The sequence below is a fragment of the Myxocyprinus asiaticus genome, chromosome 19 (genome assembly GCF_019703515.2).
Source record: "Myxocyprinus asiaticus isolate MX2 ecotype Aquarium Trade chromosome 19, UBuf_Myxa_2, whole genome shotgun sequence".
NCBI classification, from domain to species: domain Eukaryota; kingdom Metazoa; phylum Chordata; class Actinopteri; order Cypriniformes; family Catostomidae; genus Myxocyprinus; species Myxocyprinus asiaticus.
This window is the reverse complement of record NC_059362.1, coordinates 33613783-33629839: the sequence shown is the minus strand read 5'-3', so window position 1 is coordinate 33629839 and position 16057 is coordinate 33613783. Positions and strand designations below refer to the sequence as shown.

The following is a 16057-nucleotide window of genomic DNA, read 5'->3' as shown; positions in this document are numbered from 1 at the left end:
CTGCCCATGGCCCATGTGGAACCCCAGATACTGTACCTCCACCCATCCAATTGCGCACTTCTTAGGGTTTGCCGTGAGTCCCACCTGTCACAGCGACCTCAGAACCACCCTCAGATGCTGCATGTGCCGCTACCATTCATTACTGTATATAATGATGTCATCCAGATAGGCAGCAGCGTAAGCAGAGTGTGGTCTGAGGATTCGGTCCATGAGGCGCTGAAACGTAGCCGGGGCTCCAAACAAACCAAACGGAAGTGTCACAAATTGGTGTAACCAAACGGTGTGTAGAAGACTGTTTTTTCGTGGGATATTGGCGTTAAAGGAATAGTTCACCCAAAAAAGAAAATTTGCTGATAATTTACTCACCCTCAGGCCATCCAAGATGTATCTGAGTTTCTGTCTTCATCAAAACAGAATTTAAGTTATTTAGGATTTAATTTCAGGCCTCCTCCTTTAAACAATGCAAGTGAATGTACTATACTTTTTTGACGGTCCAAAATGCATATTTAGGGTGCATCAAAATAAACCACACAACTCCAGTCGACAAATAAAGTTCTTCTGTACCCAAACGATTGATTATTTTTAGAAACAAAACAATACTTATATACTTTTTAACTACAAATGTTTGCTTCCGTACATCTCTGTGACACGCGCTCATGAGAGGGATGACGTAAGCTCGTTGGTAAGGTCACGCGTGGAGGAAAATTAGTTCCCAGAATTAGCAGATGGGTGAGGCAGGAACTAACCGCCACCTCCACTCTATGCTTTTTTTCCCCGAAATTTAATAACGAGGGTCACTACAGGGTAGTTGTGAATATCCCCATGCACACACTTCACCCTCACCACTTTGTTTGTGCCCAAAGCCTCGTGTTGAGCCAAACATTGGTGGATAGTGGTCTGGTTACAGCCCGTATCCACCAAGGCTTGATGAGTACTCCCCTTGACACTTACCGGTATTCTGTATGCTCCGGCTCGATCAGGGCAGCCCGTGGAGTGTTGGGGATCTGGACTACAGTTCCCAGCCTCATCACGGGGCATTGATCCCGGAAGTGTCCCGGATCCCTGCAACTCCAGCAGGCTGGCCCAGGCACTACGCCCACACCTGTGCCGGCGGGTACATCCACCTGAGGGGGAGAGCAATGAGGCAATGAAGTCCCCTGGAGGGGAACAAACCCCCACGAATGGGGAACCGGCTTCGGCAGCGGGATTCCACACCTCCGGGGTACTGGGATGGGCTGTTGGGAGAGAGCAGAGTGGACGGGGGGGAGATCGGGGAAAACATAGGGGGAGGGGAGAGAGAGTGGGAGGGCTCTTCCGCCCTCTGGTATGCCGACAAATGGTCCTCCGCCAGTTGGACAGCCTCCTCCAGTGACACCGGGCGGTGGTACTGGACCCACTCCGCCATTCCTTTTGGTAGCCGATGGATCAGCTGCTCCAGCACCACCTGGTCGATCACTCCCTCGACGTCACAGTCCTCCGCCGGCAGCCACTTCTGGCAGGCGTCCCGGAGCCGTTGGATGAAGGCAAATGGTCGACCGCTACCCTCCAACTTCATCGAGCGGAAAAGCTGTCTGTACTGCTCAGGGCTGCGGCCAACCCACTGCAAGATGGTCTTCCTCAGGTCGTCATAAACCAGGAGGCTTGCCGCCGGCAGTTGTTGTGCCGCGAGTTGGGCTTCCCCAGACAACAAGGGAATGAGCGTGGCCGCCCACTGAGCACGCGGCCAGCCCCAGATCTCGGCTGTCCGCTCAAAAATATCCAAGAAGGCCTCTGGATCATCCTCTGCCCCCATCTTCATGAGAGCGGCCGGGGCTGCTGTGTCCGGGGTCTCGGCCGGGGCTTTCTCCTGGCTGAGGAGGCTCTGGATCACATGCCGGTCCTCTGCTTGAACTTGGAGGATCTCATGGAAGCGACGATCTTGGTCTTGGCGTAGCTCAAGCAGGGCCTGATGGTGGGTGTGGTGCAGACCGGCGAGGGACTTGAGGACTTCGGCAAACTGCGAGTACTCCATGACTGCGTACTTCCTCCAATTTCCCAGGTTTCAGCACCAGAGTAAAGGACTTGATGTAGGGAGGGAAGGGAGGACACGGGAACTGGGTTCTTCAACTCAAAGGTATGATTTTTAATAACAACTCAAAAGGGCTTTTCAGCAGTACACATTTCCACTTTAAACACAACAGTCTCTTTCAGACGGGTCTCTCTCCCTTGGTCTCTGGTGTGGTCACTCTTTATCGCTCTCCCCAATGCTTACTGCAATTAGAAAACAGGTTTTAGTCATTACCAGGCTCAGGTGTATGCACCCTTACTGCTTTCTCTCTCTCCGGACGAATGCTCGACCACGCCCCCGCCGCCACAAAGGCCAAATATCTTGGGTTACATAATGACTTTGCTAGAGTAATGTGGAAATCTGAGCTGCTTTTGGGACTTCATAAATTCATATACATTTTTCTCATGCAACCCCAACCCTTGTGCCTCAGGACATGCTTACAGGAACAATGGAAGTGATAACAGAGCACAAACATATTTGAACGTGTGGTTCTCCTGGTTCCAGATATTAGCCCTAACCTCATGCCCTGTTTTAAGAGTCTGGGAGAGAAAGCAATCAATGCATGTGTGGTACCTCATGAGGAGAAAAAGGGAGAAATGAGGGTTTCTCCATGTGCAGCAATTTCTTAATGCCCAGCATGACCCTGTCACGTCGGTGTTGTCTGTACAGCTTTTCTTTAGGACACAGATCCAGATTGAATCGAAGGTCAGTTGCTGAACTGAGAACAGTGGAAAAGAGAAAACAGACAAGTGGCTCTTTAATTATAGAGTTATAATGAATACATTACACTCCCTCAATAGAATAGTGGATTATCAAGAAGATGGGTATAGGTTTCAGAGAACTGAAATAAAATGATTTACCACAAGCAGTGAGTTCTCTCTGGCATTTGAGATACCATTTTTATAACTGAAAATAGGTTGAACAAGAAAGCCAGCCAAAACTGAAGAGTAACAAACAAATGCATTGCCACACATGGCAAAATGGTTATCTCTGACAACAACTTGCATGCTGGACTTCACCTTCAAGCAGGGGCCTAGCAACTATTACAAATGCACTTTGAAAAATAAATAAATGTCATTATTGTAAGTTAATGTTGGTAAACAGATAAAAACATTTTACATTTTGGTAACTTTTAGCGAGTTTTTAATCTCTGACCTCTTTATTGTTAGTCTTGTTTTATTGAAATACTGAATGACCAAGTCTCATGTAGCCTACAACCACCAGCCAAAAAAACTTAAGAGGACAGACATTCGGGATTTCTTTCATTCGGGTCATGTGTGTGACAGCAATAATCGTGTCATAGTATACATCTAAACAATGATATTGTTTTTTTAATTTTCCAAGTTTTTTGTTTGGCTATTATATTGAATTTAGAGAAATGGTAATGGTGATGTTTGTGGCTATTTAAAAAAAATAAAAAATAAAAGGTCAGTGACAAAGTCAATGGTGAGACAAGCTTCTGAAATTGTTCAGGTAAGATCATATTTGACACTGACATTAAGGAATATTTTTTAAGCTATGATTTTTTTGGTTCTGGCTGACTGGACCAATGTTTGACTGCAGTCATTAAATTTTATGATAATTCTGTTTAATATGAAAATACATGGTTTCTACATTTTAGTTCTAATTATTAAAGTCCTATCATAAAAAATGCTGATGTTTCTTAAAAGCTCAGTTGATATGCTTTCTTTCAAATTATATCACATATTCTTAAAACATAAAACATTTTCTATAAAAAAATCACATATTCTTTACACATATCCTCAAATATTTTCTAAAACTGAAGAGCAGCTGATGAGTTTTCAGATCATCCCTATGCCCCTGCCTTGAAGACATCAACAAACAGCAGCAGATGACTATCAGCAGAAGCTATTCTCTGAAATATATTGCAAATGAGCTTTTTTCATTAGCTTCCCAGCCAAAACTTCTCCAGAAACTATGGATAAAATGATGGGTTTTGAATACTACTGAAAAATGTTCCAAGAAAGATGATCTTGGCCCTGACAGTCTCTTATATTGTACACAATTCACAGAACAGTTTCGTTCACTGTAATACATACCACTCCTCCAAAGACATCTCTAAAAAAACATTGGTTGCCTGTAAAACAACAACAAAAAACATAATTAGTATAACACAGATCATGCCCACATAACTTGACAAAGGAAAGAAAGAAAGAAAGAAAAAAGAAAGATCCTTACTTTTCCTATAAGGAACGATGCAAGTTCTGTTTGTCCAACTTTGAGTTTAGAGATGTCATATGAGACTGTACCCAACATTTCATCCACAACATAGTTTGCATCCATTAATGTCACCTGGAAACAAAAGACAGGAACCATATCATTGACTCACTGTATGTACACTTTTAACTAAGCCTGATCAGCATACATAGATTTTAAGAAATGTTTAAATTACTACAGGCTTTTGATACTGCACATTTAAAAAATAATTAAAAAAGGAGATCTCATTTAAGTGCCAATGTTCTTGGAAATGAAATTTCTAAACATTATAAATTAACAGGGATGTGAATATATTGTGCCAGGAAGTGCATAATTTATAATTCGAAGATATTTTTAGGTTAACTTCCAAAGAATGGAAAATTGTGGCTCTCTGGTGCTTTCTAAACGCTGCAAGGTTGTTTTTGTTTGGTTTTTTTTCCTTTCATTTAAACATTCTCTGTTGACCCAACATGTCAATTTCTGGATCAGCCAATGGTGAGTTTGGGGCTGGACTACCTGTTTGACAGCAGACCGAGAATGTTTGGGAAACATGCTTGCAAATCTGTTTGGTTCCACTAGTAGTGCAAAAATGACACACTTCACTTATATAATGATCAATTAAAAGAATCTATCATTGAAAATGTGCAGTAAGTTTTTAAACACATAATTATTTATTGCATTTATTATTAATATCTCATTCTCTGCTGCAGTGTCAGAAATGAACTTGTACATTAAGGGGCAATATTTGCGCCCTGGATTTGATTATCAGAGGCATTTTTACATTTAAGGGGGCATATTTTCTCTAACCATTTAAAACAATCTGTTTATATCAAATATGTCAATTTAATCAATTAATGAATACAAATTCTCAAGACTGAGAATTTATATTACCTCTTACAAAATCATTCATATTTTATGCCATTATTTGTACAACTAGGGCTAAAATGTTAAGGACTATATGAGATGGTACAAATAAAAAACAGAAATGTAATTACAGGGGAAATTTTTGCCCCATATATTTGTCATGAATGGTGGCAGTTTTGCCCCAAATCCCCCTTAAATTCAGACTGTGCTCTGCTGCATCCTGAATAACAAATGACAAAGTAATAATGACACGGTAATGTCTGTGATGTCTATTATTCGAAGGGAGCTTATAAATTGTTTAATTGTAATTTGACATTATTTTCTGTTTACCTTTAATACATTTTCTTGATTGGGGTCTAGGATGAATTCAAAGGTCTCATTCCACTCTGGATTAATGTCATTGTCAATATGTCGTGTTTTCTTCCTGCTCTCAGGGGAAGTGGGTATGAACAGCTCCACGTATGGGTCTGGGGTGTCCACTACAGGAATAAACATGTTTAGTTAGTGTGTTAGCAACCTTCATGTTTTATTGTATAAAATGGTCAAATCAGATCTCATCCATTAATCTTTTTATCTGAGATTAGTTGCTTGAATCAGGTGATTGCAATGCATGATTGCATAATGTCTGGCATCTATAAGTTACACCATTTCTCCATTAAAAAGTATGAGAAATAGTATAATACAATCTATAACTCACACAGGTCTCCAAGAGGTCCTTTGGTGACATTTTCAGCTCGCAACACTTTCACTTTGAATTTGTGTGAGATTTGCTGTTCAACCTGAGAAATGAACATAACACTTAATTCACCACCACTGCTGCTAGTACAACTTCCCCTACTCCTAATGCTACTACTACTACTACTAATCATCATCAAAATCATCATTATAAATAAGTGAACAAATATGCAGGAGTCTTTAATGAGATTAAGATATCTAGGTCATAATATTTTAGATTATGTGGAAGTCTAAGTGTCTAAATTATGAGAAATTTTGATTTTTCTAAATATCTAAATTTCTCATCAATCTGAATTTAGAAAAAAAGGAAGTGTCAATAAACGTGACAATGCCTTTTTCATCAGCCTTGAAAGGCAGCGAACAAGTCTCAAAAGCCTTAAAATTCAGCATCAAAGCCTTAACTATCTCTCGTACACTTTAAATTTAACAGAAATTAATGTACAGAGAATGAGTCAGAGAATGGTTGCCTTATGGAGAGTAAACAAAGGGCTAATTGCTTGATGTACATACTGTATATTGCTGGTAGCATGTGATTTCCCTGTTTCTGCTTGTATCAGTCTGCTTAAAGAATAGTAGGCCAAATAGGCATTACTTTGCTCTATACTTCAAATCTATAGGGAACCAGCATTAAGCACTCTGGCCAATTGAAAAAGAGTCTATCCAAAAAGGAAGCATCCCTAATTTTAAACTTACAGTAAACGCAAAACAATAATCTGTGTTGAGAAACTGCCTCAGTTTTGGTTGACCACCTTGGAAGCCACAATGGAGTACTCAAGGCCTCTGCTGTTATTCTTAGAAGAAAATCTAAGAATTTTATTCTACTTACAAAGATGTGATGATCTGTGAGTGACATGGTAGCTTCACAGCTAAAACTGACAAAACCGGCTGAATATCCTTAGAGCTCTTCAAAGACCTTTGCTCCAAGAGAAGTCCTCTAGTAGTGCTACTGGACATCTAAATGCACTAAAAGGCAAAAATAATGGGGTAATTCTTCAACATAAGTAATTCTAATCACAGGGTATCTTTGATTGGAAAGCAAACTAATTACTGGATCTATCATTTGCATGAATGATGTCATGAATGATGGGAACTAAACTAAAACAAAAATGGGCACGGGATGGGTGTGTGTGTGGGTGTGCATAAAAGAGCAAGAAGGGGGTGATTATAGACATACAGAGAGAATGTTGAAATGAGTGTAGTCCGTAGTGAAAACGGGAAGTGTGCAGTCAGGAAACCGAGATGTAACTATGAACCGGAGGGAAGTGTGAAAGAATATAACATCCATAATCTGGGCTGCATGTTTGCACACAGTAAAATGGAAACGACAGGACATTTATTATACTGACAACTCCATTAATTACTACAGTCAAACATATCATTAGCATATGTGCTTTGTAAATAACACAGTATTATGGATTGCTTGCATTATGAAGTGCAGACTGTGCAGCATTTAACAACAGCTGAGAGTAGCATTTCTCTGATCAAGTAAAATAACATGCATGTCTTCAAAATAATTACACATGAAGTATATGTTGTTCATTAGTCATCCATTGCACAGTAGCCAATTTATGTATGTAAAGAAAGTAACATGAATGATGAATGATTGGAACCACAGTTTCCACCAAAATTCCATAGACTGCTACAATCAAACTTTAAAAAAGTAATTAAAAAAGTAACAATATGATAAGATATCTTGGACATTGGATATGGCAGTTTTTGTTGGACTGTGTATTGTAACAAAGAATAAATTACTTAAAGGGATAGTTCACCATCATTTACTCACCCTAATGCCATCCCAAATGTGTATGAATGTCTTTCTTCTGCTGAACACATACAAAGATTTTAAGAAGAATATTTCAGCTCTGTAGGTCCTTGCAATGCAAGTGAATGGATTTTGAAGCTCCAAAAAGCACATAAAGTCAGCATAAATGTAATCCATAAAACTCCAGTGGTTAAATCCATCGCTGCGTACAAATATCCATACTTCTCTACTATATAGTATGCTAATGGAGTAGTATGTCCGAATTCACAGTATTCATGAAGCAGTAAGCATGAAATATCCGAATGACCTACTATTTCTGGTGAGATTTGAAAGTGCGGATCGACTGGACACTTAACAATCTCATAATCCCCTGGGAGCTGAGGCGATGTCATGTTCAAAACACTGGATTTAAAAGGAACAGCGGTGAATCACGAGGCAGATGCCTCTTCTCAACTGTAAGTGCTATATATACCAAGATAATTCTTCCTTGTGCTTGAATGGTGCTTGTTTAACAAAACCAAAGCAGATAGTTGTTATTACATCATATATTCGGGTCACGAGATGATGCCAACATACCCGGATGAAGTATGTCTGAAATCAAATCATACTCTCGCATGCATACCTAAAAGAACGTACTGTTTGCTGGCAGATAAGTGCGTCCTTCATCAAATACTGTACGTGGTTTCGGACGCAGCCCATGTCTACAAAAGCTAAATGAAAGGCGTTGGTGAGAAACAGATACATTTTAAAATCCTATTTTACTTTAAATTCTCCTCCCTGCCCAGTAGGTGGCGATATGCACAAAGAATGCAAATTGCCAAAAACAAAAGAAGAATGTGAAAGTGAAAGTGTATTTTTCTAAAAATCTTCGCACATCTGGGATGGCATGAGGGTGAGTAAATGATGAAAGAATTTTCAATTTTGAACTATCCCTTTAAGTCGCAAGCGCAAAACTATTTTGCCAGTAACCGAGAAAAAGGAACACAATGCTAAATCAGTCCTTGATCAAATTCGGATTGAGCTGGTCCTTGGGACCGCTGTAGGAGATAAGCGAGACAGTGCTTTTGAAGAGCATCAATGCGTGCGATTTTAGCACTGGGACAGAGCACGTGCACTTCGCAGTGTGTGCTGGTCATGGTCACGCAGACACAAGAAAAGGCTCAACACTGCCAAAGACACATTTTTGTATCCGTCTGCGCTGTTTTTCCAATTGTCTTTCTATGTAAACATGTGCGAGACAGACGTCTTTGACCGTTTCCACAGAGTCTCATACAGGAGGGCAGCGTTTTTAGACGAAATGTCAGGTTAAAAAGAATTGTAACTTTTATAAAGTCTCGAGACACTGCGTTCTCTTATATGAGTTGCGCTGCGTTCGATCTGAACGCCCCCGGCATACGGTTCGAGCGGACATTTTCATATGTAATTAATAATAGACCCCATCGGAAACAACGGCTGCAACTGATATTTAGTAGCCACTATACTGTACATAAACCAGACCATCAAAAAACTGTGTAACACTTTATAATAACTCTCATTATAAGTATAAATAATATTACGACATTATTAATGTATGATATAATTATGTTATTGTACATTAATGTAGTTAGAAATGTAACTATACGGTTTTATTAAGAGTTAGCGAGCTCTGCTTTTATAACTTTTCCTTCTTTACAACAATAAAAATAACGAATTTAAAATAAAAGTATTACAACTAAAAAATAACCAAAATTAGTTATCGTCATCATCATCATCCATCATCATCAATAAACACCGTTTAAACTACACAACATGCAGATCTCACACTTTTTGTTCTCTTATCTCCTATAATCAAACTAAACCAAGTTAATTTGATCGCAGGGACTTTTGGGGGCGAATATTCTCATGCTTTTGCCTTTTATTTTCTTTTTTAAACAGGCTACATTCTAAAACAAATTCATAATCATTTTGCATCGCATTTCGCCCATGCAATCGTTCTCAGACTGTCCGTGGATGCAACTGAACAGAACATTGCACAGCTACTTTCACGCCGTGACATGAATCATGATGTGAACAACAGCTTACCTGTCGTTAACTAATTACAGCCTGTGTAATCGACTTCCAGTATATATCTTGCCCCGGACAGGAGAAAAAGCAAAGTCAAAAACCCAGAAAAAATATAAATTGTTGTATTTCTTCTATGCAGATAGTGCGCTTCGGTCAGACTGTCATTTTAAGAAGAGGAGGTGCTAAGTTAAACATGCTTCCTATTGATGATAAAGTCTCTACTACGCTCAGCATTATCTTCTCTAATCCTATACATTTATTTTTTCCCTTACTGTAAAATGACACGTTGCTCAAGTGTAGAGTGTTTTACTTATTTATTTTTTTAAATAACAAAATGCACCGGAAATTATTTAAAAGAGTGAAAAAGTGCCAAAGTCAAAAAAAAAAAAAAAAAAAAAAAAAAAATTGTAAATTGCGTGGAAAACGAACGTATTAAAAAGTAAAGATGCTCATGCTCTCTTAAGGTAATATTCTCTAGCAAGCGGATCAGTTGTGCGGTCGAGTCGTGTTTCATTTATCCACAAGGGGGTATCATTTGGACCCTTAAAACTGATGCTACGTGATTATCACTCGGAAAGGGGGCATCATTTTAACTGTCATTTTTGTCAACTCACGGACTTGTTTACGTCCTTGTAATCATTAAAAAAAAAAAAAAAAAAAAAAACATTTCCGCATGACATTATTATCATTACCACACTAGTTTTGGTTTGTTTCGTAAAGGTACAAATCATCTGATAAACAGTAGATACGTTTCATAGAAATAAACCAATAAGCTATTATAATATTTCGGAATAGCCTAGAGGCTCGTCGAGTTAGTTTGTGGCATTCAATAATCCGATAAACTGTACCAACAAATCATTATTATATCATTGTCTGCAATTCGTCCGTCTTTTATTCGCGCTTAGTCATCTGTGTGTAGTTGCTTTGGATAGTATTTCTAGAATGAGAAGAGTCGCGCGCGCGATTGCGTCACTCACCCCCTCAACATATAACTGCACCTCTCTCACTAGATAGTTTACTCATTCTCTGATCTGAACCGGTGAGGAAACATATAAGGCCTGTACCAATACACGCCACTGGAATGAAGAGTGTCGCATTGCTTATTCTTTTTTTGCTGCTGAGGCTCATGGTTTGCCAAGGAGGTAAGTTATGTACTATAATACATTTTAGGCTATATATGTAGATACTAGTCTTGCCTATATATCCTAGTCATTAAGTCATCTAAAATTCAAATAAACTCAATTATCAATATTTTTTGTTGCAGCCAACCCCTGCTGCTCCCAGCCATGTCAGAATCGAGGTGTTTGCACGTCTCTGGGCTCCGACTCGTATGAATGCGACTGTACACGCACTGGATACTACGGCCAAAACTGCACAACACGTAAGTGAAACCAGCATGTTTAGACATCTGTAAAATATGTTCCCTGTTCTGTTTCAAAAACCAACTAACTTTTTACTTTAATGTTGCGTTTACAGCCGAGTTTCTCACATGGGTGAAAGTTTCTTTGAAGCCTACTCCCAACACTGTGCATTACATTCTCACCCATTTCAAAGGCTTGTGGAATATTGTCAACAAAATGTCATTTTTGAGGGATGCCATAATGCGTTATGTATTAACATGTAAGTTGAGACAAGCTATTTGTAATGAAAGTCTCTTTTCATGCCTACATTTTAGTGTTTGTAAAATGTATATATTATTTTTAAATCAAACTTTTATTTTGACTTTTATCTTTGGTGTAATTGAAACGAAATATAAACCATTTTAGCTATAATTCAAATTTTAAAAAGTGTATTTTTCCTCCTGAATCAGCACGTGCCCATCTGATCGACAGCCCTTCTATATTCAATGCGGACTATGGTTACAAAAGCTGGGAAGCTTACTCTAATCTATCCTACTACACCCGCACATTGCCTCCTGTCCCGCATGATTGCCCAACACCAATGGGAGTCACAGGTGAGTCTTTTTCTCCACGGACCTGTTTTATCACATTTCTTAGCATTTGGCAAGAACCTCATTTCCCATTACATCACAGCTCGACAGAGCGTAGTGGAAGCTTATGGACTCAACCTGCCAGTCTTCATGCTTTGGGTGTGTGGAGAAAAGTAAACAAGAAGCTCCACATACATAGACGTGCTTAAGACAGTATTGCTGAGAGATTAATTTCCCTCACTTAAAGTCATTGAGGCCATTCAAAGCTTTGAAATTGCTTTAAATAAGGAAGAGAATGAGCAATTACAGAAAAGATCTGGAGCATTTCAAGCACTTTTTGGAGTTGCCGTCAGAAAAGAAGATATATATGTTGATGTCTTTTTCTCATGATTTCTTCTTCTCTCTTGGCAGGTAAGAAAGAGCTGCCAGATGTGAAGCTGGTGGCTGAGAAACTGCTCCTCAGGAGAAAGTTCATCCCGGACCCTCAACGCACCAGTCTTATGTTTGCTTTCTTTGCCCAACACTTTACACACCAGTTTTTCAAAACCGACATGAAAAAAGGTCCAGCGTTCACAAGAGCCCTGAGTCATGGGGTGCGTAGCTTATAAATTACATATACTATATAAAGGTATTTACTGAATTAACTGCTGGCACCAAAAGTGCTTTATTAATGGTTGCCTGGTGTTTTTAGGTGGACTTGAGTCACATATATGGACAGGAACTTGATCGCCAACACAAGCTGAGACTTTTCAAGGATGGCAAGCTGAGATATCAGGTAAGGAATGTCTCCACCCCAAAATTATCTAAAATAACACCTCTTACAGTTCACTGAACTCTTAGTCACCACACACACCCTCCCCATTAGGTGTTTTTGCTCTTTCTCATGCTTTTTATACTTCTCTTCCTCTTTTATATTGCAAGTATGCTATTTCAAACATAGATTGGTGTGGGAAAATGTGAAGTAACTAAATTCAGGTTCATTGTCTCAACCAGATTCTAGATGATGAGGTGTATCCTCCAACAGCCAGCGAGGTTCAAGTAGACATGCACTACCCTCCTCATGTACCTGAGACCCGTCGCTTTGCCGTGGGTCATGAAGCCTTTGGACTTGTTCCTGGGCTCATGATGTACGCCACCATCTGGCTGCGTGAACACAACCGCGTATGTGATATTCTAAAAAAGGTGCATCCTGACTGGGACGACGAGAGGCTGTTTCAGACCTCTCGGCTCATCCTTATTGGTTAGTGCCCTATAATTAAAATTGCATTTGTTACAGTTGGACAATGTTTCATACAAACAAAATGTTTGTGATAAGTGTACTGGGTGGTCAGGATTGATATGTAGCTTTTATGGTTGTTACACAAAATACTTTTTCAAATATTTCAGTTTTGAATGTTTAATGTCATGCTTTTCTGGATATTTAAGCAAGCTTTATAATAGTAGGTTGTGAGCTGGTTCTAATTGATTACTCTGTATTCATACTCTCCAGGTGAGACGATCAAAATCGTGATTGAAGATTATGTGCAGCACCTGAGTGGTTACCATTTTAAGCTCAAGTTTGATCCTGAACTTCTCTTCAACGAGCGTTTCCAGTACCAGAACAGGATTGCCTCTGAGTTCAACACCCTTTACCACTGGCACCCCCTTATGCCTGACGATTTTCACATTCAAGATGAAATCTACAATTACAAACAGTTTGTCTTCAACACATCTATATTGACTGACTATGGTATCAACAGCTTGGTTGAGTCCTTCACCAATCAGATGGCTGGAAGGGTAAGCCAAGGGGTAATGATGGGGTTGTTTTTCATGTATTGAAATAGGAATGCAATAGGAATAAAAAGTTTGACTGAACTTGTTTGGGATTAGCCTGTTGATAGGTACTGTTACAAGGTACCGCCCAAGGTGAGGGTTATTTAACTCTTCACTTTTAATCCAGGTGGCTGGAGGGCGTAATGTTCCACCGGCTGTTTTGATGGTGGCCATGAAGTCAATTGAAGACAGCAGAAAAATGCGCTACCAGTCTATCAATGCTTATAGGAAACGCTTTAACATGAAGCCATACAAATCCTTTGAAGATATGACAGGTAAAGGATTTTCTTTGATGCCCAATGAGAGGTGATTTTTTTCTCTACAATATCTCAAATTGGCAGCTGATTGAAAGCAGATCGACACATAGTTCTTTTATATTCTGCATATAAATTAAGTCTAGTAACATACCTATTTTATGTTCAGTAAATGCAGCTGTTCTAACAGCTTGGTCTGAACAATATCAATGTAATAATCATGTACAGGAAAAACATCTTTCTGTTATCATTGATGATTCTTAGTATTGGTAAACAATAAATGCAGATTAAAGGATTTAGATTCTCTAACAGATGAATTTGAACCAAATTAGTCTAGATAAAAAAATAACTCCCTCACCAATATGCAAATTATGTATCTTTCTATAAGAAGGGCACATACAGTTGGAGCCAAGTCAGAAATTGGGCCACCTTGAATAACAAGGTTACATAGAAACCACACCTGTGTTTTGAAAGCATACCAAGCATTATAGAAATTTAACAAGAAGTATCTGGGGATACTGTAAAATCAGTAATAATTCAGAGGACAAGTTGAGATGATGAGCTTGTTTTATGTTTTAGGAGAGAAGGAGTTGGCTGCGGAACTTGAAGAGATGTATGGGGATGTGGATGCAGTTGAGCTTTATACCGGTCTGCTGGTTGAGAAGCCCAGGCTCAACGCCATCTTTGGAGAGACCATGGTGGAGATGGGTGCCCCCTACTCCCTCAAAGGACTTATGGGAAATCCCATCTGTTCACCTGAGTACTGGAAACCGAGCACCTTTGGCGGAAAAGTGGGCTTTGAAATTGTGAATACTGCTTCTCTGCAGAGGCTTGTTTGCAATAATGTCAAAGGGCCCTGCCCCATAGCATCCTTCTATGTGCCTGACGTAAAAGATTCGGTACCAGCCACTATTAATGCAAGTACTTCTCACTCGGATCAAAAAATCAACCCTACAGTTTTACTTAAAGAACGGACCTCTGAGCTCTGATAATTATATGCTGAAAGAAAATTATTTATTTATTATTTATTTATTTATTTATAAATATTATATTTATCTTATTTATTGGACTGAATTTTTTTTGTATTTGTAATTAAAAGTTTTATACGTAATAGAATTAAATATTTATTAAATGTGTATGTATTGTAAAAATGTTTACATTAGAACTCAGATTTCAGCAATGCCATAATGCTGATTATCTTTTCCAGTTTCATATTGTTGACAATGTTTACTGTGGTTTAAGCTGGTTTGTTTGTGTTTACTGTCTGTTTTTTGTTGTTGTTTTTTTTTTTTGTCTGCTTTTGTTTCTCTTAATCTCCACAATTAAACATCTCAAGATCTCAACAGAATATGTAGTTTTCTTTTAAAATAGCTCTATAATTTTATGCACTGTTTTAAAAATAATAATAATAATTTCACACCTGTTTAATCTGGAAAAGTACTGATATTTTCTTGTTTTTACACCTGTACATTTTACTTTATAAACTGATAAATCCTAATAAATCAAATTTTTTAGCCTTGTGTTCTATTTGCTGTGAATTCTATTAATGCCCCTTTTTGCACCAATTGGTACTAAATTATATTGTATATAAATTAAAATATCCACACAGCTAATTTCAAAGCAATAAATATTGTCTCTATGATTGTGGATGATGTCTACGGTGAATTATTTAAGACTTAAATGTGTAAGGGATATACCTCATATACACACGCATATCAGAACCAACATGTAGAAACCAAATTTTACATTGACTTTAAAAATGCAGCAGATATATCTTGAGTAGATTACAACAGTCATAATTAAAACCAAATTTAAACTCAAGTGATTTATGATTTCTAAGGCAATACCAATCAGATCAGCAATTAGAACTTTGTAAATGTGTCATTATCAGAGATTACAGAATTGCAAAGCACTGTCAAGATATATGTTTGGATACATCAATTAATTCAGTTTCAACTTTGAATTCTTTTAACTAAGTAAAATGCCAGCAAATCAATGGCTTCACAGATTAATCAATGCATAAAGTACTGTCAATTCTTTCCAAAAAGATGTTATTCAATTTTTAAGAATCCGAACATGTCTGACTTCTCTTTTTTACTATTTTTTATTCAAATGAATAGATTACTAGATAAACTTCAAGCATGAGGTGAAGCCCCCGATTTAGAGGCACGTTGCAGTGCCATTTCATATAAAACGTGTGGATTTTGTTACATGTGCAATGGCAGCAATATACTTTGAATATTAAAAAAACTGCAGACGTAATCCTCTTAAATCTTAACAAACAACGTGATGTGTGATGAGAAATGATAAAAATTTTTAAAACATTGTCAGAATCAGAAAAAAATAATCTGAAACGTGTTCTCTAAATCCTAGGGGGCAATTGTACCACTCAC

The 16057-nt window shown here is 38.4% G+C and overlaps 3 protein-coding genes across 5 annotated transcripts in view; 1 reads left to right on the top strand and 2 right to left on the bottom strand.

Annotated features, from left to right (window-relative positions):
- Positions 1–9847, bottom strand: part of pla2g4ab (phospholipase A2, group IVAb (cytosolic, calcium-dependent)) — a 35269-nt gene extending 25422 nt beyond the window's left edge. The window contains exons 1-8 of one of the 3 annotated variants that reach the window (XM_051725116.1): positions 9687–9833; positions 7647–7686; positions 6690–6826; positions 5826–5907; positions 5459–5607; positions 4247–4360; positions 4108–4145; positions 2621–2765 (exon numbers count right to left, since the gene is read on the bottom strand). In XM_051725116.1, the coding sequence (XP_051581076.1) occupies positions 2621–2765; positions 4108–4145; positions 4247–4360; positions 5459–5607; positions 5826–5907; positions 6690–6716 (555 nt within the window). In that variant the 5' untranslated portion in view covers positions 6717–6826; positions 7647–7686; positions 9687–9833. Of the gene's footprint in view, positions 1–2620; positions 2766–4107; positions 4146–4246; positions 4361–5458; positions 5608–5825; positions 5908–6689; positions 6827–7646; positions 7687–9686 lie in introns of all 3 variants that reach the window. The other 2 variants (XM_051725115.1, XM_051725114.1) reach the window with 2 other exon arrangements.
- On the bottom strand, positions 958–2614 carry LOC127456668 (uncharacterized). Its single transcript, XM_051725130.1, has one exon. The coding sequence runs from the start codon at positions 2009–2011 to the stop codon at positions 1091–1093; it is 921 nt and encodes a 306-aa protein (XP_051581090.1). The 5' UTR covers positions 2012–2614; the 3' UTR covers positions 958–1090.
- A 416-nt stretch (positions 9848–10263) lies between the features above and the next one.
- ptgs2b (prostaglandin-endoperoxide synthase 2b) lies at positions 10264–15215 on the top strand. Its single transcript, XM_051725122.1, has 10 exons — positions 10264–10810; positions 10933–11049; positions 11145–11288; positions 11479–11622; positions 12010–12191; positions 12290–12373; positions 12592–12838; positions 13088–13374; positions 13538–13685; positions 14244–15215. Exons 1-10 carry the CDS (start codon positions 10750–10752, stop codon positions 14651–14653), a joined length of 1824 nt encoding a protein of 607 aa, XP_051581082.1. The 5' UTR covers positions 10264–10749; the 3' UTR covers positions 14654–15215.
- Positions 15216–16057: the final 842 nt, after the last annotated feature.

What these genes read in the sequence shown, in the direction of transcription:
- LOC127456668 (XM_051725130.1), bottom strand. Translation starts at nt 2,011, where the DNA reads ATGGAGTACTCGCAGTTTGCCGAAGTCCTCAAGTCCCTCGCCGGTCTG.
- ptgs2b (XM_051725122.1), top strand. Translation starts at nt 10,750, where the DNA reads ATGAAGAGTGTCGCATTGCTTATTCTTTTTTTGCTGCTGAGGCTCATG. An exon ending in CTCTCGGCTCATCCTTATTG is followed by an intron (nt 12,839 to 13,087) that starts GTTAGTGCCCTA and finishes CATACTCTCCAG; the next exon opens with GTGAGACGATCAAAATCGTG. An exon ending in CCAATCAGATGGCTGGAAGG is followed by an intron (nt 13,375 to 13,537) that starts GTAAGCCAAGGG and finishes CTTTTAATCCAG; the next exon opens with GTGGCTGGAGGGCGTAATGT.